This window comes from Anolis sagrei, chromosome X, assembly GCF_037176765.1.
Source record: "Anolis sagrei isolate rAnoSag1 chromosome X, rAnoSag1.mat, whole genome shotgun sequence".
Classification (NCBI taxonomy): Eukaryota; Metazoa; Chordata; class Lepidosauria; order Squamata; family Dactyloidae; genus Anolis; species Anolis sagrei.
In genome coordinates, this window is record NC_090034.1 from 73,197,420 (window position 1) to 73,218,454 (window position 21,035).

General features: G+C 41.4%; 1 protein-coding gene across 4 annotated transcripts in view; it reads right to left on the reverse strand.

The window, feature by feature from the left end:
• RPS6KA1 (ribosomal protein S6 kinase A1) overlaps window positions 1–21,035 on the reverse strand; it is a 184,179-nt gene that overhangs the window by 39,823 nt on the left and 123,321 nt on the right. For all 4 annotated transcript variants that reach the window (XM_060784490.2, XM_060784493.2, XM_060784492.2 and 1 more), the window contains 7 exons: window positions 19,263–19,342; window positions 12,819–12,925; window positions 12,097–12,134; window positions 10,978–11,120; window positions 6,236–6,306; window positions 4,212–4,300; window positions 729–793 (listed from right to left, as the gene is read on the reverse strand). In XM_060784490.2, coding sequence (XP_060640473.1) covers window positions 729–793; window positions 4,212–4,300; window positions 6,236–6,306; window positions 10,978–11,120; window positions 12,097–12,134; window positions 12,819–12,925; window positions 19,263–19,342 — 593 coding nt within the window. The remainder of the gene's footprint in view (window positions 1–728; window positions 794–4,211; window positions 4,301–6,235; window positions 6,307–10,977; window positions 11,121–12,096; window positions 12,135–12,818; window positions 12,926–19,262; window positions 19,343–21,035) is intronic.

A 21,035-nucleotide genomic window follows, 5' to 3' on the forward strand; every position in this document is an offset into this window, starting at 1 on the left:
TAGAACTCCCAAATGTCAAGGTATATTTTCCCCAAACTCCACCAGTGTTCACATTTCGGCATATTGAGTATTCGTGCAAAGTTTGGTCCAGATCCATAATTATTTGAGTGCACAGTGCTCTCTGGATGTAGGTGAACTACAACTCCAAAACTCAAGGCCAATGCCCACCAAACCCTTCCAGTATTTTCTGTTGATCATGGGAGTTCTGTGTGCCAAGTTTGGTTCAATTACATCGTTGGTGGAATTCAGAATACTCTTTGGTTGTAGGTGAACTATAAATCCCAGCAACTAGAACTCCCAAATGACAAAATCAACCCCCACCCCCACCAGTATTTAAATTTGGGCATATTGGGTATTTGTGCCATATTTGGTGCAGTGAATGAAAATACATCCTGCATATCAGGTATTTACATTATGATTAATAATAGTAGCAACATTACAGTTCTGAAGTAGCAATGAAAATAATGTTATGGTCGGGAGTCACCCCAACATGAGGAACATGAGGGGTCAAAACATTAGGAAGATTGAGAACCAGTATAGTGCATCTAGAGTGTAGATGCACCCAAAGAGGGTGGATGGGGTTGTCTGGAGTTGTAATCCAACACAGCAGAACCAGGTTTGAGAAGACTGTTTGAAAAATTCTGCCTGTGCTGTTCCCAGTTATAGATGTGGATGTTAAGATCTTACAGGACTAAATATCTAAGTGGTAGGAAAAGGCCAATACTCACATTCCAATCAATGGTAGAATAAAAAGGGTGACGCTTGATTTCCTCAACACCATCTGGTCCAGACCCTAGAAGATCAAGAACACCGTTTTCAACTGTTCTATACAGACTCTTGTGCAGCACAGAGAAAGGTCAACGTGCTCAGAGTTACATCCAAATGAAACACACGCACACAAGTAAAGTTGTATAAACAGGGCTCCTGAGATTCAGAGTAAGCTCGAGAAGCTCAGCTTCATTTAGTACAGAAGCACAATTCTTAGTTCCTATGGTTGCAAGAAAGTGTGTGGGCAATGCCTGATGGAATACCAAAAGCTACGAATCTACCGCATGCAAAGGAAGCTTTGCTGGCAACGGCTCTAGTCAATCCACCAGATGCTTCCTAACAGCAAAAAAACAAAGCTCAATGGCAACAGTCATCCTCTGTCACGTGAAGCTAGTTTGCAGATATATTATCTCTGAACTTGGAAGCTCAGTTAGGCTATCTTCTTGATTGTATCTTGGAAAAGTTACATTTTGGGTGGCAACTAGTACATTATCCAACCTTTTCCTCTTCTTTTAATGTTTTGGAATTAGAAGCCATCTCCAAAACCTGTGTCTTTGTCCATCGCATATTTCTAGTGCTATGCAAGACATGAAGGAAAAGAAGATCTCTATAGGTTAATTTTATTTATTTATATATCCCGCCCTTCTCACCCCGGAGGGGACTCAGGTCGGCTCAAAACAAAGGCACAATTCGATGCCTTGAACACATATCAGTATAAAACAACATATACATTAAGATCACATCATTAAAACATATCAATTAAAATAGTTATTTAAAATCACATAATCCGAGAACATAAGTCAGGAGACATTCCAATTGTCATTTGTAATAGTTCATTATTGCACTGTGCCGAGCCCCCGGTGGCGCAGTGGGTTAAACCCCTGTACCGGCAGGACTGAAGACCGACAGGTTGCAGGTTCAAATCCGGGGAGTGGCGGATGAGCTCCCTCTATCAGCTCCAGCTCCTCATGCAGGGACATGAGAGAAGCCTCCCACAAGGATGATAAAAACATCAAATCATCTGGGCGTCCCCTGGGCAACGTCCTTGCAGACGGCCAATTCTCTCACACCAGAAGCGACTTGCAGTTTCTCAAGTCGCTCCTGACACGACAAAAAAAAATTGCACTGGTCCCACAACCAGGATTTAACTGTCTTCCTGAAGGACAGGAAGGAGGGGGTCGATCTAATTTCCCTGGAGAGGGAGTTCCACAGCCGAGGGGCCACTACTGAGAAGGCCCTGTCTCTTGTCCCCACCAATCGTGCCTGCGAAGGAGGTGGGACCGAGAGCAGGCCTTCCCCAGATGATCGCAATCTCCGAGGTGGGTCATAAAGTGAGATATGTTCAGACAGGTAAGCTGGGCCAGAACTGTTTAGGGCTCTATAGGCGAAAGCCAGCAATTTGAATTGTGCTCGGAAGCAGACTGGCACCCAGTGGAGCTGGTGCAGTTAGAAACCTGGCTGTCACTTGTTGGATTACTTGAAGCTTCCAAACAGCCTTCAAAGGCAACCCAACATAGAGTGTAACAAGAGCTTGGATCACCGTGGTCAAATCTGTCTTCCCAAGGTACGTGTGCAGATGGCGCACAAGTCTTAATTGTGTGGAAGCCCCCCTGGCTACCGCTGAAACCAGGGGTTCCATGCTCAGAGATGAGTCCAGGAGAACTCCCAAGCTGTGGACCTGTGTCTTCAGGGGGAGTGTAATTCAATGGTTCTTAACGTGTGGGCCGCAGACCACCAGTGGGCCGCGAGGACGAAAATCTGGTCCACAACCCTCCTTCCTCTTGATTTATTTATTTTATTTCTGCTCATTTCGCACCACCTGCCACTCCTTCTCTGTCACTGACCATGGCATATGTTCTGTATCAGAAACTAGAGCTGATGTGGTCTATCCAATGCAATTTTCTGAATCAGCACCCCAAACTGAATCTAAAGTTGACTAAAAACCGATTCATAATCCCTTTTAAAACTAATGTTGGAGAGTGGTCTCTGGTCAAAAAAAGATTGGGAATCACTGCTGTAATCCTATATCCGGTTCAGCCTTGTGACTGACCAGGAGTACCTCCGTCTTGTCTGGACTCAATTTCAATTTGTTTGTCCTCATCTAGACCGTCACAGCGGCCAAGCACTGGTTCAGGGCCTGAGCAGCCTCCTTAGCAGCAGGTAGAAAGGAGTGACAGAGTTGAACATCATCTGTGTACAGATGACACTGAACTTCAAAACTCCGGATGATCTCTCCCAGCAGCTTCATGTAGATGTTAAACAACATGGGTATTGATGCACTCATTGGTACCAGAAACAGATTGGTGCAAAGAGCAAAACAAATGTTTTTAAAAAAAAAAAAAAAAAAAAACCACTCTACCAATTTTAAAGGAATTTTCACTTGTTAAAAATATACAGGCAGAGTCCCAATTAGTTGGGTACTTCACATTTTCCCCAGGACAGAATTTGTTGTCTAAAACCCAATACGTATTGTTGGGCTAGTGGGCTTAATAACAAAAAGACCCTCCACAGCAGAGCAACTCATCAGCAGTAGGGTGATCCAGCACCATGAGTCCAAAGTGATAAAAACAAACAAAAACACACAGATAAATGTTATCTCTTCCTTAGGAGGCTTTGCTTTGTAGTAAAATAATATAGTTGCATTATTTACAATAACAAGGTTCCCACAACACAAATCAACAAATACGTAGTAACTTTACACACACAGCAGCCTTTATACACTGGAGTTGCTCCCTTGCATGAGGCTTCTCTCATACAGACGTTTACCTCACACACTGAGGAGTTCTCTCACTGAGGCAAAATTAACAGGCTTCAGCCTACTCACTCTCCTCAGGGCAAAGCTAGTTTTGGCCCACTAACTCTAACAGGCTTCGGCTTACAAACTCTTTCAGTGCTTGACTCACACTTGTGTAATCAAAAATACCCAATTAATTTTTAATATTTCTGACACACATGTGGCCTGGATTTTTGGCAGATGAACACCTAGAGTTTGGAAATGCTTTTTCTTTTTGATCCACTTCTAGAACCATGCAGTGGGCACATTGGCTGGGGAAGTCTGAGAACTGTAACCCTAGAAGTAGCATGTTCACACTCATACTGGAAGCAGGCTCATCTTTTAGTATAATCAAGACACACCATCTGTGTCTCTGTACAAAATTTGCATGGGTTTCTCAGGAATTGCACAGAAGCCAGTGTTGTTTATTTCCGAGGACACAAGGCAACTCAGGAGAAGGAGCCTTTCACTTGGGTCACCCCTTTCAATTTCCAATTTGGGCTGCTGTCTCTAGTCCCAAAAATATCACATTTCACAAGGAATGTAAACTTATTGCCTGTGTTTTACTCTTTTTGTCTCCCCAAAGACGCCATGTGCCTCCAACTTCGCCTCTGAGCTGCTTTTCATGTTGTGGACGTGCTCAGGCACAAAGCAAACAAGGGCTCCTTACCTAACCTGTTGGCTGGGTTCCTCTTGAAAAGGGATCGCAGGAGACTTTGTGCTTCAGCGCTCAAGAATTGGGGCATGCCCAGCTTCGCTCTAAAGAAAAGGCAAATGCACACATATATGCATATGTATATTATGCAACCTGCCATGAGTCACTGAGAAAGAAGCAAAGGAGTGGCAGCACCTCCAGCTTTCCAAGCATGCCAGCACTCTCTGTAGCCTTGTTTTTCACCATATGGACACAAAGGGGTAGGTAGTGGTGGTGGTGGGGGGATAACAGGCTGTAGCATATGCACATCCCAAGTCAAGTCTGTTGAGAAGGCAAAGAGATTTTGAACTGTTCTTCCAACATTATATGGCTTCCAACAAGTGTCTCATAAGCATCAGCAAGTGGCAGGCCAGGGACCCAACTCATCTCATGTAATGCTATTTGACCCACCCTATGGAGGCGAGTGTGGATGAACCACATCTGTGACCAGACATTATACTTTACATCAGTGTTTATCAACCTGGGGGTCAGGACCCCGGGGGGGGGGGAGGGTCACAAAGTGTCACCAGAAGTGTCACCAAAGACCATCAGATACATATATTTCCGATGGTCTCAGGAATTCCGTTGATGGAGAAGGCTGAAGATCTCTCCACCTGCCCTTCTGTTCCTTGTTGAAAACAGAGGGCAAATGCTCCGCTGTGATTGGCTGGCCTCTCAGCCAAGGGGAGGGCTGTTTCTGAGACTCCAAGTGGGGAGGGGAGAGCAGGCGTGCTCGGCGCATGGCAACATTGGTCGCATGTGTGAGCGAGGGGGAGCGTGTAAGGCTAGAGGGAGGCTCACATTAGCGAGTCCCTTTAAGGCAAAGGGGTTCTGTGTGGGAAGTTTGGCCCAATTCTATCGTTGGTGAGGTTCAGAATGCTCTTTGACTGTAGGTGAACTATAAATTCCAGCAACTACAACTCCCAAATGTCAAGGGCTATTTCCCTCAAACCCCACCAGTGTTCACATTTGGGTAGATTGAGTATTCGTGCCAAGTTTGGTCCAGATTCATCATTGTTTGAGTCCACAGTGCTCTCTGGATGGAGGTGAACTACAACTCCAAAACTCAATCATGGTCAATGCCCACCAAACCCTTCCAGTTTTTTCTGCTGGTCATGGGAGTTCTGTGTGCCAAGTTTAGTTCAATTTCATTGTTGGTGGAGTTCAGAATGCTCTTTGATTGTAGGTGAACTATAAATCCCACCAACTACAACTCCCAAATGACAAAATCAGTTCCCCACCCAACCCCACCAGTAGTCAAATTTGGACGTATCAGGTATTTGTGCCAAATTTGGTCCAGTGAATAAAAATACATCCTGCATATTAGATATTTACATTATGATTCATAACAATAGCAAAATTGCAGTTACGAAGTAGCAACGAAAATAATTTTATGGTTGGGGTTCACCACAACGTAAGGAACTATATTAAGGGGTAACGGCATTAGGAAGGTTGAGAACCATTGATATATGGCATCAGGGACCCAACTCATTCATGTGATGGTATTTGAGCCACCCTTTGGAGGAGAGTGTGGATGAACCACATCTGTGCCCAGACATTATACCTTACCTATAAGTCAACCTCATGTATAAACTGAGGACAGGTTTTGGGCCCAAGTTAGGGGCTTTGATAACATCTTAAGCGGCTGAAGGGGAAAAAGAAAGGGCCCGAGGCTGTTAGGAATTGTGGGAGTTGAAGTCCAAAACACCCTCAGGGTCCAACTTTGCCCATGATCTATACAGTACCTTATTTTTTATGCTTAGGGCAAACTCACTGTGGCTAACAGAAATCCAAGAAGGCCAGAAAAAAAAAGGAAAATACCAAAGTGGACAAAAATACAACATTACAGAAACTAAAGTGGCATGGGACAAAACTTCACCCACCCCACTCTTCCTGCTTCCTTTGGGAAGAGGGTTCCCTGCAAATGTAGTTCCTGAAGAGTAGTTTATCTCAGGCCAAACCTCTCCCTAACCAATAGGCCAAAAGCCACTGGGTCTTACTTGAGAATGAGGGTCATTGTCTCTTTCCGGTCCTTCCCTTGGAAAGGCAGGGCCCCCGTCAGCATCTCAAACTGCAAAGAACAGAAAGCAAAGAAGGTCACGAGTACAGGATGCACCGGCGGGTCTGGAGATGACTGGTGATTTTATTCTAATTTTGTAAACTTCCTTCAGAGGCCCTAGTGGAGCAGCGGGTTAAACCACTGAGCTGCTGACCAAAAGGTCGGTGGTTCAAATCTATAGAGAGCAGAATGAGCTCCCACTATTAGGCCCAGCTTCGGCCAATCTAGCAGTTTGAAAAAAATGCAAATGTGAGTGGATCAATAGGTACTGCCTTGGTGGGAAGGTAACGGCGCTCCATGCAGTCATGCCGGCCACATGACTTTGGAGTCATCTACAGGCAACGCCGACTCTTTGGCTTAGAAATGGAGATGAGCACCACCCCCCAGAGTCGGACACAACTAGACTTAATGTCAAACCTTTAAACTTCTTTCACAATGCTTAACAGTGTTAGTTTTGCTTACTCTAAAAGTGTTGGCTCTTTTTTCTGTTTCATTGTGAAAGAGGCAGAGGAACCTGGGTTGACTCTAGAAGCAACATACACAAATTTAAAACTTTAAAAGCAGAACAAGTGATGAAGCTGATTTATTTATTTATTTACTTACTTACTATATTTATACCCTGCCCCCTCTCATCCCAAAGGGAACTCAGAGCAGCTTACAAGTTATATGTATATACAATATATTGTATTATTTGTTGTTTATTCATTCAGTTGCTTCCGACTCTTTGTGACTTTGTGGACCAGCCCATGCCAGAGCTCCCTGTTTTATTAGCATAGCACAATATTAGTATTATATATCACTATATTGTACTATACAACTATAATTCAATATTATTAGTAAAATATAATTAGTTACATGCAATATATAATTATTATATTGTTATATTGTATTATTATTAGTATAATATTATACTACATTATCATAGTCACCACTATAATGCAATATTATTAGTATTATATTGTATTACATTATAATATTATGATAAATATTATATGTATATACATTCTATTATTAGCATAGCACAATATTAGTGTTATAAATTACTATATTGTAGGTAAAGGTAAAAGTTTTCTCCTGACATTAAGTCCAGTCATGTCCAACTAGGGGGTGGTGCTGATCTCCATTTCTAAGCCGAAGACATTTCTAAGTCCACAGACACCTCCAAGGTCATGAGGCCAGAATAACTGCATGGAGCACCAGTAGCTTCCTGCCAGAGCAGTACCTATTGATCTACTCACATTTGCTTGCTTATGAACTGCTAGGTTGGCAGAAGCTGGGGCTAACAGTGGGAGCTCATGCCACTCTCCGGATTCGAACCTGCCACCTTTTGATCAGCATCTCAGTGTTTTAACTCACTGCGCCACTGGAGGCTCCTTATTACTATATTGTGCTATACTACTATAACACAATATTATTAGTAATATTGCTTGTAATATATAATAGATTATTATATTATTATATTTTATTAGCATTAGTATTATATTGTATTACATTACAATATTATGATCAATATGTACATACATTATATTAGCATAGCACAATATTAGTATTATATTTTACTATATTGTACCACTATATTGCAACATTATTAGTAATATTATGATTCCTATCATAATTTGTAATTTTCTCACTACATTATTAATTCTACTTCATTTCTTGTATATATTTTTTCATTTAGAACAAAACATGTAAAAATGTAATATAAAACATTTCAAACTCATGTCCTGTGTTTTGGTTTCAGTCATGTGTGATTAACGTGAGTTTTATAGAAAGGCTTTGATATGTATCTTTGATGGAACTGCATTTTAAAATGTGTGTTTGTAGAATTTTTATAGTATTTGTGTTTTTTTTATTGTACTGTGACTTGCCTCGAGCCATGGGGAGAGGCGGGTAAGAAATAAAATTGTTGTTGTTATCATCATTATTGTTATTATTTGATACACAACAAGATTAGTACACAGCAAACAAGAGCACTCAGCTGGCTTTTGTTTTTGATCACATGTTAGATACTTCCCAAGTGTCTAAGACTGTGTGATGTATTGGCGAATAATGAGTGCATATCTGAGCAGGGTGGCCTTTTGCAATTGACAGATGGTAGTTTTGTCAGCACCGATTTTTTTTAAGTGCAGGCCAAGGTCTTCAGGCACTGCATCTAAATTATTATTAGTAATAATAATAAAATTTAAAGAATGATGGAAGAAATGTTGTAGAACAATGAAGGAAGTCACTCTGTGATCATTTCTCTATGGCTCTATTTCTCTATTTGGAGACAGTGCGTCAAATATATCCTTGTGTTTTAGGGTTTCGATTCACATGACAAAAGAAAATGACCAATGGATTGCTGTGAATTTTCCAGGATATATGGCCATGTTCCAGAAGTATTCTCTCCTTTCGTTTAGCGCATACCTATGGCAGGCATCCTCATAGGTTGAGGGGTCAGCTGGAACCTCAGTAAGTGAGGTTTATATATCTGTGGAATGTCCAGAGTGGGAGAAAGTACTCTTGTCTACTTGAAGTACATGTGAATGTTGCAATCTGACACATTGATTACCATTTAATGGCCTGCAGTTTCAAGTCCTGGCTAGTTGCTGTCTGGGGGAATCCTTTGTTGGGAGGTATTAGCTGGCCCTGATTAATTCTTGTTTTGTCTTTAAAATCAGAACAGTAAATAAAGAGCAAGACTCCAAAAACAGGGGAATTCCAGAGTCAGCTAATGTCTCCCAACAAAGGATTCCTCCAGGCAGCAACCAGCCAGGCGTTGAAACTGTGACCCCTATCATGGGTGTTTCGTGGCAAGATGAGTTCAAGGGAGGAATGCCATTGTTTTCCTCTGAGGCTGAGAGAGTACGTCTTGTCTAAGGTCACCAGTGGATTTCTATTGCCAAGCAGAGGGTCTCCTGTGCTGTGGCCCAACGGCCAAATCACTAAACCACATTGGCCTTATGGGATATTGCCTTCTTGTTTTAACCCCATTTTGTTTTTAGAAAGCCAGATAGATGCTATGAACTACCACAAGGTGGCAGCACTGATTCAGCAAACAGTCTTCATTACTTTCATTACAGGGGTAGCATTTAGGCAGCCACAGTTAAGCTTCCAAACATTTGTAATTTAATATGTTGTAGAAGGCTTTCATGGCTGGAATCACTGGTTTTCTGTGAGTTTTCTGGGCTGTATAGCCATGTTCCAGAAGCATTCTCTCCTGACGTTTCGCCCACATCTATGGCAGGCATCCTCAGAGGTTGAGGGGTCTGTTGGAAGCTAGGCAAGTGAGGTTTATAAATCTGTGGAATGTCCAGGGTGGGAGAAAGAACTCTTGTCTGCAGGAGGCAAGTGTGAATATTGCAATTGGCCACCTTGATTAGCACTGAATGGCCTTGCAGGAGTCTAAGGTGGTATACGAATGGTATACGCAACTGTGGACAAATCTACATAGGGACCACTAAACACAACATAACAATAATAATAATAATAATAATTGTATTTGTATTCTGCCCTATCTCCCCAAGGGGACTCAGTGTGGATTCCAGCATAACAATGGCAAACATTCAATGCCTGCATAGAAGACGTGATACTAACATAAAATCTCAGAAAAACCCCCACATATAAAAGTCGCAGAAAACAAGCCTGCTCCCTCCTCCCTATGACTTGCCCTCACATCATGATCCATGGCTATCGTGTCTCCTCTCTTACAGCCTTCTCTTCTCCAGGCTAAACATGTCCAACTCTTTCAGCCGCTCATGTTCCTTGATCGCCCAAACACGAATCAAGGAACATGAAAGGCATTGCAGACTAATTCAGCCAGAGAAGTCAGCCATAGCAGAGCATCTGATGAACTAACCTGGACACAGCATATTACTGGAGAGCACATAAATGCTGGACCACTCTCACAACCACTATATCAGACTACTCAGAGAAGCCATTGAAATCCACAAGCATGTGAACAATTTCAACAGAAAGGAGGAAACCATGAAAATGAACAAAATATGGCTACCAATATAAAAAAAACCTCTAAAATAAGGACAGTAAGTAAAGAACAACACTCAGAAATCAGGGGAATTCCAGACAAGAATTAATCAAGGCCAGCTAACACCTCCCAACAAAGGATTCCTCCAGGCAGCAACCAGCCAGGCTTTGAAACTGCAAGGCCATTAAATGTTAATCAAGGTGACCAATTGCCACATTCACACTTGCTTCCAACGGACAAGAGTTCTTTCTCCCACCCTGGACATTCCACAGATAAATAAACCTCACTTGTTTAGTTTCCTACAGACCTCACAGCCTCTGAAGATGCCTGCCATAGAGAAACATGGCCATACAGCCTAGAAAACTCATAGCAACCTATTTCTAATTTAATTGATAGAAGTATTTTCAGACTTTGTGCTGAGCTTCCTAGGCAGATTGTTTTGGGGGCTGCAATATCAATTCTGAAGTTGCTTTGTTGGAGGCATTTTAAAACTTTCCCATCATTATGAGTTTGTCCCAATAGGTCATCGTTTAACATCTATCTGGCTTTCTGAAGACAGTGTCTTCTTGGCAGAAGAAAAGTGTTATTGATTTATTGGGACCTTTTAGATTTGTGTTATTTTTAACTGATAGGATCCTGGCTGTTTCTATTTAATCAGAAAGATTTGCTATAAGAGTCAGGAGGCAGTATTATAAAACAAACAAAAAAAACAAGCCTACCATTAAGACCCCATAGGACCACCAATCGGCACTCTGAGTATGACCCTGGCGATTCACCACTTCTGGGGCCATGTACTCCACGGTCCCACAGAAGGAATAGGCCTTCTTCTCATGGTCAATGGCTTCTTTGCTCAAACCAAAGTCTACAGAAGGGCAAAGGCATTGGAGGGATAAGGGAAGGCAGGAAGAAAGAGGAAATGAAGGGGACCAAAAGAGAGTAACAGTCAATTACCTTATCTTATTGGAAATTCCACAACCTATTGGAATTAACAGCACCATAACCTATTGAAAAGGTAAAAATGACATCCCATCCATTTGGCCAATGTGTATCTCCATGAACATGTGGAGACCACCTTTTGAAAACCACTAGTCAAGAAAAGTGATGTTCAAAAGGATTCATGTAATGGCACACAGGTAACTCAGCTGTTAAACTGAAGAACCATGTCTTTAAACTGCCAAGGATATATCCAAAAATGTATTTCGTTAGCAGAGCATGGTTGTTTTTTCGAAGTAGAATATGCAGTTGTAACCACCCAAAAAGATATACACTCCCTTGAAACCAAAAAAAGTCTTCTTTGAAAAATAACATATCTTGTTTACTCATAAACAACTTGTATTAATTAATTATACAGGCACATTCCTTATTAAAGTTCAATTATGACTAAGATGTAGGTTTCTCTCTGTGTTGAGTACACAGGATATTATTCTTTATCAATAGTCCATAGTCTTTAAGTATAGTTGTACTCATTGAAGTCCATAAATAATACTGTATCCATTAAAATCCAAATAGTAACATGCATTCACCTCCACTGAAGTCTGATGTAAACATATCCACCTCCAATGAGGTGTTCAGCAGACTGAATACAAAATGGCATCCTGAGTCTGAACATGTTCAGTACAATCACATATTTATAACCTCTTTCACATCAAAGAGATAAGTCAAACTGGCAAATCAACATACACATAGAATACAGGTTAACAAATATATACATTAACAAATCAATTGTCAAAGGCTTGGGAAGTTGCTATTTCCAACATATCTACTCAACAGTGTCAAAAATAAATAGTTTTCATCATAGTTTTCAAAATAGCAGCCACAATCAGTAAGAAACACTGTACCTGTGAGCTTGATATGCCCTTCATCGTCCAGGAGAATACTATAAAGCAAAGAGACAGAACATAAATACGGTGCAGAAACAGGGATAAAATATATCACCAGAACATAGACAAATTACACTATGTAACAAAATTTGAAAAAAAAATCTGTTCCAAATCTGAAAGTTGTATTTCCTGTTTAGTTGTGTGGTTCTTACATTGAAAGTTGTTGTTCTACTCTGGAAACTTTGTTTTTGTGGCTGCCACAAACTATATTGACTTGGTTGAGACTCTATGGTTGTTTCCTGCCCAGGGGAATCCTTTGCTGGGAGGTGTTTGAGGAATTCCAGACAGGAAACAACCAGGGCAAGCAAACACCTCCCAACAAAGGATCCCCTTGGCAGGAAGCAGCCAGGCTTTGAAGCTGCAAGGCTATTCAATGCTAATCAAGGTGGCCAATTGCAACATTCACACTTGCCTCAAACAGACAAGAATTCTTTCTCCCATCCAGGACATTATTCCACAGATATATAAACCCCACTTGCCTAGTTTCCAACAGACCTCACATCCTCTGAGGATGCTTGCCATAGATGTGAGCAAAACATTAGGAGAGAATGCTTCTGGATCATGGCCATATAGCCCGGAAAACCCCTAGCAACCCAATTACAAATATGCATTGCAATTCTTCAGGAATACACCCTGAAAGAAGCTCATTAAAAACAGTGAAACGTTTGGGCTCTGCGTACTTCTCTGGTTTAAGGTCCCTGTACACAATTCCCAGGCGATGCAAATGGCCAAGGCCCAGGGCCAACTCCGCAAGGTAGAACTTCACATCTTCTTCAGTGAACATGACCTAAGAGGAATCGAGAATAGACAATGGAGAGGTCACACGAGGCAGAAATCAATTAGTTAAGGGCTGTGTCCCCCCCATGTATCTTCAATTCTAAGAGGCCATCAGTGGTAAGACACACACTCATTTCAGTACCACCAACACAATATATATACGCACACACCTGCGATTCTAAGGCACATCTCACTTTTGTTGCACTCCAAGGCTGGGAATCACCTCTGTACTTCAAGATAAATAGCAAAGCACTTTATTGAAGAATAGATAGATATGATAGATAGATAGATAGATAGATAGATAGATAGATAGATAGATAGATAGATAGGAATTCCTGGAAAATAGTGTAAAATCAATGTCCAAAACCCAAGAGTAATCCTCAAAGTACATGAAATGCATCAAAAATCAGGAATAGGAAAGCAAGTAGAGTCCAAATATTCAACACAAGAACAGTCCACAGGAACATAAAACATGGAATCAGGAAGTGTGAACACAAAGAAACCTGGAACTAAAAATCCCTTGGAAGACTTGACTTGGCTCCAAAATTAACGTTGTCGGTACTGAGGGAATACTCTGCTGTCCTTTCTAATACAGATAGAAAACCCGCCATTGCCCTTCCAAAACTGATAAGGCTTCTTCGATAATAGGCAAGCTGGCCTTCACTGTGCTTCCAGAGATACCCTATGTTGACGGAACATGGCCATGTTCCAGAAGCATTCTCTCCTGAACATTAATCTTCTATCTAACTGTTGCTCATTAGCTCGTCCACCTGGAGTTTTATCTTCCTCCTTTGCATCTTCCTCCCTTGAGCTCATTTCTGTCTCTGGCCTTGCATGTCTAGGGAAGTGCCTTTCTGGAACGTGGGACAAAGAGCTCTCATTCTCAGGGTTTTAAATCTCCTGATTCTCTTGCTCATCTGCAGGGCCAGAATCCCCACTGTCAGCATCAGGTTGCCTAACAGGCCCAGAATCCCCAATGAGATCAGGTACAGGCACAATCAAAGGCTGGACTACAACAGTTTTTAGAGATGTTTATATGGGGCGGGGGGAAGCATCTTAGAATAAAGTAATATGATATTATTTAGTAGATACGGAAATTACAGATTCAATTCTTTATCTTGAGAGTTAATTTTGTATTCTTTTATATAAAAAATAAGTAAATATCTCAAGACGCCTGTTACGGCTTCAAATGCAGAATCTGTCAAATCATTGCAATTTGGGGACTGAGGTTTGGAAGCAAAATAATTAATCTGGAGAAATACAGGTTGAGCATCTGTTGTCCAGTATTACAACATCTGAAGTACTCTAGAGTACAAAACTGCTCACGTGGGTGGCTGAGATAGTGACATCTACACAAGCTTTCCGATAGTTCCATGTACACAAACTTAGTTTCATGCACACAATTATTTAAAATATTTTGCATATACAATCAACTCCTATTATGGGCCACGGAAACCGAATTAATAAAAACCAATATGATAAACTGGTCAAGAGATATAGGCCGATCCATACCTCTAGCAGATTGGGAAGAAATCTGGCACAAAAAAATAAAATATACATACGCTACAGACCTTAAGGAGAGTTGGTACAAGATATTTTACAGGTGGTATTTAACACTGGAGATACTCGCACAGATCTCCAAAAATAAAACAAAGGACCTATGCTGGAAATGTGGAAAAGAAAAAGGCAAATTTATCCATATGTGGTGGAACTGCAGAAAAATCAAAAATTACTGGACTCAAATACACAAAACGATAGAAAAAATCCTAAACATAAAATTTCATCCAAAACCAGAAATATTACTACTAGGATTACTGGACATTAAAATGGAAAAGAATGAAGACAAGATCTTTTTCTACTTAACAGCGGCTGCAAGAACGACTTTAGCAAAAATGTGGAAATCCAAAGAAGTACCAACAATTCAACAATGGACAATAAAAATAATGGACATAATAAATATGGACATACTTACACAAAGAATTTCACAAAACTACACAAAACCACAAATAACAGACTGGAAAGCAGTGTTGGAATTTATAAGAGGGGAAAATAAGAAGACGTATATAATGGATCTATAAAAGGAATTCAGGAATTGTTTGAAATAAGAAATTGATAATGGATTCAAGCAAAGGTTTAAAAATGTGTGCTGGATTATATGTTTGAATATAGATAATCAATAAGAAGAATATACTATGTATAGATTATTAAAAAAAGTACACAATTGTAGAACTAGACAAATCACCCTGAGAGAACCTGGAAGTACACGTCCCATCCCATCCCTATATCCCTTCCCCATCTCCCCTCACTTCCTAACCCCCCCTCCCCTCCCCTGCAGCCCCCCTTCCTAGCCTTACCTACCTCCCATCTACCCCAGTATGCCTTTCCTGTGATTTTAATGCAATTTTGTAAAGCAAAAATCAATAAAAAAATATTTAAAATATTTTGCATAAAATTACTTCTCTAGCCGATGCGTATATGATATATATGGAACATGAATGGATTTGTATTTAGACTTTGGTCCCACCTCCAAAAAATCTCATTATGGCCGTAAATGCAAATACAGGTATTCCAAAATCCAAAACACTTCTTAGCCAAAGCATTTCATATAACAGATACTCAATCTGTAGACGAAACAGTTGTCTAATTTATTCTTGCTGCAGAAACGGCCTTACACTTCTGCAGAACTTGCTTCTACTCTCTGAGGGCCATTCTCAGAATGAATGGTCAGAGATACTTCCTCATCTGTGTTTTACTTTATTAAACTAACCTTGTTTACTTGCTTTGTTCTGCAATGACATTCTAGTAAATACATCTGTATACGAAGACAACTTGGACCTTGCTAAGCAGTCGGGGTTGAGGGGAGGATGGGGAAGACCAGATTTGGGACCTTCATTCTTAGAAGGTAACCTGATAGTTGCTGAAATAACGTCCCATGCTTCCTTGCCCCCACAGCAGTTTCCTGTTGCACCATCAAGGCCTCCCCGTGCTTCCTGCCACCTCCATAGCCCAAGGAAGCAGGCAATTGCTTTGCTTATGCGTGGAAATGGTGCAACCGGAGACACAGAAGAAGAATTATTAAGAGTAGTGTTGCAGTTCTTCCATTCTGTTTGACAGAGAAAGCTTGTATGGGATCTACTCTGGAATCACAGTGTTTTGTCTCATTTTTAGTTGAAGGTTTGTCATTGAAAACCAGAAGTCAGCATTAAAGCCCAAAGCTTAGAAACTGCTTTTTTTTTAAAAAAAATGGTGGATTAAAAGGAAATGCAAATACAGGACAAAGAAGGTCTTAGAACAGGTATGGGCCAATTCTGACCCTCTCTCCAGGTGTTTTGGACTTCAGCTCCCACGATTCCTAACATGTAAGGGAACAGATTTACATTCTTCCCTCTTTTCCCTTCTTGTCCCTCCTCTGTATGAACTAGGGTTGTGCGTGGAATTCGTTTCTCCCATTTCATCTGTTCTTTCATTACCTTCAGGAGCATGTAACGGGAAGTCCCCTCCCGGTACGAAAATCAGCTCGACACGAAGGTAAACAGGAGCTGATCCCGGCTCCTCGTCTGCTTTTTGTGATCAGCCTCCTTGCCTTGGAAAGACAGTGCCTGTGTGGTGTGCAGGCCTAGAAAGCATGTGCATGTCCCTGCAACCAAATGCCTCCTCTGGAGTAAGAGAACTTGCCTCCCTGCCTTGGAAAGTGCATGTGGTGTGCTGCAGGCCCTGAAAGCGAGTGCGAGTGCTTGCAGCTGAGTGTTTCCTCTGGAGTAGGAGAACTTGCCTCCTTCCCTTGGAAAGTGTGTGTGGCATGCAGGAGGCCCTGAAAGCGTGCACGAGTGCAAGCAACCAAGTGCCTCCTCTGAAGTAAGAGAACTTGCCTCCTTGCCTTGGAAAGTGTGTGTGGAATGCAGCAGGCCCAGAAAGTGAACGCAAGTGCCTACAGCCAAGTGCCTCCTCGAGACTAAGATACAAGTAAGGAGAAGTCTCCTCAAAGCATGCATCTGCCCATAGCTGAGCACCTCTCCTCTAGAGTAAAACAGCTTAAATGCCTAAAATGATGGGAAGGTGACACCGCCCCCCCCCCCCCCAAAAATATTGGGTTGACAGAAAACAGATATTTCAGCACCATAAAGTGGAAACAGATTATCTGCCCTTCCAATTTTGGGAGGTTCCCAAAAAATGGATCAGGGCCCCCACCGAAAGCTGGGACACGAAATTGGTCAAGGTTTACCACGAATGCACAACCCTATTATGAACTTCAATGTAACTTCCCTGGGAACAGGGACTGGTCATTTTTTTTTTACTATACTTCTCTGTATATTTAGATCACAACATGGAACAGTTAGTTTTTCTAAACAACTCCAGAATCTTTAAACTTGGTTCTATCATCTGAAGCAACAGATGATTATTTAATGGTGAAATGCAATATTGGAATTATGATGTTTCATAGTTTTTGCTAAATTTCTGTGAATTGGGGTGCAACTGCAGAATTCTTGAAAACATACAGCCTTGATTGGAGAACGTAAGTATTTTCGCAATGCTAAGAGCGCCAGAAGATGAGTATTAGAGTCACGGTGCGGCAATGGGTTAAACCAGGGGTCCTCAAACTTTTTAAACAGAGGGTCAAGTCACAGTCCCTCAAACCATTGGAGGGCCAGATTATAATTTGAAAAAAACAAGAACGACTTCCTATGCTCACTGCAAATATCTTATTTGTAGTGCAAAAAACCACTTAAAACAATATAATAATTAAAATGAAGAACAATTTTAACAAATATATTAGTATTTCAATGGGAAGTGTGGGCCTGCTTTTGGCTGATGAGATAGGATTTGTGTTGTTGTTGTTGTGTGCTTTCAAGTCATTTCAGACTTAGGTTGATCCTGAGTGAGGGCCGGGTAAATAACCTTGGAGGGCCGTATCCAGCCCCCGGGCCTTAGTTTGAGGACCCTTGGGTTAAACCCTTCAAGTCAGCAGTTTGAAACCGTCCGAGGGGGTGAGATATCAGCTCCAGCTTCCCATACAGGGACATGAGAAAAGCCTCCCACATGATGTTCCCTGGGCAATGTCCTTGCAGACGGCCAATTCTCTCACACAAGCAGCGACTTGCAGTTTCTCAAGTTGCTTCTGATGCTATGTTGTATGTCAGCCTGTTCAGCCTGTGATTGTGTCTGATGTTCATCCTGATGTTCATGAAGGGAATGGGAGTGATGTTCCTGATGGTGGACCTGGGTCTGTTGGCAATGGGGATGAGAGTTTGCTTGAGCCTGAGTTAAGCTCAGATGAGAGGCCCGAGTTGTTTCAGGAAGATTCCCCAAGGCTACATTCTTGGGAAAGGCCCTTCACAGCTTTTCTCAGAACAATTGTCTGAAGATGATTTGTTAGGTGCAGAAGTTAATGAGAGTCAAGATAATGAGAACATAGATAGAAAGCCAAGCTTTTGTAAATAGAGTCTTCAGAAGCAAAGACAAACAGTTCGGTTACAGGAAAACAGAGATAACAAACATTTATCTGATAGTAAGGACAATAGAAATGTTTCCCTTCAGTTTTGGGATCTGGAAAAGCCTTATATTGATTGATGGGAAAGTGTTGCATCAGTTGGGTCAACGTTGGAATTTCATGATGGTCTTGCTTTCAAGTGCTCTTAGTTTCATGTACCAGGTTTTTGCCAAGCTCCAGCTTTGTGTATAGGATTTTTCCTGCTGTCTTGTTTGATGGATTCCTGTGGCTAATTCTATGGATTTTATGTACTTATGGATTTTGTTTCCCCTTGAAGCTTATGAACTATTTTATGTATAGGAACTTTACTGTTTTTGCAATTTTTACTGCTTTGCTGACATATATTCTTCACTAAACTGCTAGCTGATTTTATCAAGATGGTGCGGTGTTTAAGGTCAGAGGTGTTCCTGCTTTGGTGTACAACACACAATAAAAAAGTATTAGACCTATTATATATTTTGGCAATGCACATACATTTACTCTATAGAGATTCCCTGCTACAATTGGGTGTTAATCCAGTTTCAAACAGTTCCAAATCTTTGTTCCCAGGGTGATCACAGTATAAGCTTATAAAAGAAGAGAGACTAGAGAGGGAAAGGAGAGGTTGCTAGGCATTTTTCTTTGTAACCAGGGCAGCAGAACAGAAGTCGGAGTAGTGGAATTGGAAGTGGCAGCAAGTCTGAGTAGAACAGGTCCTGGGGTTTGTAGAAATAACTGACCCTGGCTTCAAAATAAAGACTTCCAATATTAAATGCCTCATTTGTTGCATATTAATAAGTCTCGTAGGAATTGAGGAAAGTTTCCTTGTTCAGAAATGTTAACCAAATCTACCTATACCGTGCAAGCCGGATATACTCACTTCTTTGGAAAGGCGCATGAAGAGGTCTCCTCCTCTGAGGAAATCAAGAATAAGGTACAATTTCCCCTCTGTCTGGAAGGCTGAAAAGCAAAGAACAGACCAGGAGTCAGTCTTTCTTTCTAACTCTGGCAAGAGCACTACCTAAGTGACATTTAGAAGGGGATGCTCTGAAGCTGAATGCTAAAGGTATTAAGACTGTTTCCTGGGAACTAGCCTATTCCCTTCCCTATTAAATGTACCATGTGTCCCCCATATCTGCAAGATCAGTATGAACAGTTTCATTTATACATGCCTGACAAAATATGCCCTTTCTAGACCAGTGTTTCTCATCCTGGAGGTTGGGACACCTCGGGGGGGGGGGGGGGGCTCGTGAGGGGTGTGTCAGAGGGGTTGCCAAAGACCATCAGAAAACACAGTATTTTCTGTTGGTCATGGGAGTTCTGTGTGCCAAGTTTGGTTCAATTCCATCATTGGTGGGGTTCAGAATACTCTTTGATTGTAGATGAACTATAAATCCCACCAACTACAACTCAAGGTCTATTTTCCTCAAACTCCACAGTGTTCACATTTGGGCACATTGAGGATTCGTGCCAAGTTTGGGCCAGATCCATCATTGTTTGAGTCCACAGTGCTCTCTGGATGTAGCTGAACTACAACTCCAAAACTCAAGGCTAATGCCCAGCAAACCCTTCCAGTATTTTCTGTTGGTTATGGGAGATCTGTGTGCCAAGTTTGGTTCAATTCCATTGTTGGTGGAGTTCGGAATACTCTTTGATTGTAGGTGAACTATAAATCCTAGCAACTACAACTCCCAAATGTCAAGGTCTGTTTTCCTCAAACTCCACAGTGTTTACATTTGGGCACATTGAGGATTCATGCCAAGTTTGCTCCGGATCCATCATTGTTTGGGTCCACAGTGCTCTCTGGATGTAGGTGAACTACAACTCCAAAACTCAAGGTCAATGCCCACCAAACCCTTCCAGTATTTTCTGTTGGTCATGGGAGATCTGTGTGCCAAGTTTGGTTCAATTCCATTGTTGCTGGAGTTCAGAATGCTTTTTGATTGTAGGTGAACAATAAATCCCAGCAACTACAAATCCCAAATGATAAAATAAATCACCCCACTCAACCCCACCAGCATTCAAATTTGGGCATATCAGGTATTTGTACCAAATTTGGTCCAGTGAATGAAAATACGTCCTGCATATGAAATATTTACATTATAATCCATAACAGTAGCAAAATTACAGTTATGAAGAAGCAATTAAAATAATTGTATGGCTGGAGTCACCACACCATGAAGAACTGTATTAAGGGATCGTGGCATGAGGAAGATTGAGAAACACTGCTCTAGACATTTTCTAGGTCCTCCAGCATGACTCTATGGAAGTCCTTTACCCTTTAACAGAGTTTGGTTTATCCATATTTTCATATATTCATGCAATGTTTGGGACGATTTCCCCCACAGATCAAGGGTTGTGCTGTACTTTGCTTCTTCACTATGGATTAACGGAACATGGAACCTTGCTCTCTTTTCTCCAAGTAGTGTAAACCAACTGGAATCCAGAAGCCAAACTGTCCCATTTCCTTTCTGTGGAGAATTTAAACTCAGTTCACTGCATAGCCAAATTTATAAAACCTGTCCCCCTGAAACCTAGCAGTCTGAAAACATGCAAATGTGAGTAGATCAAAAAGCACCGCTCCAGCGGGAAGATAACGGCGTTCCATGCAGTTATGCTGGCCACATGACCTTGGGGGCGTCTATGGACAACA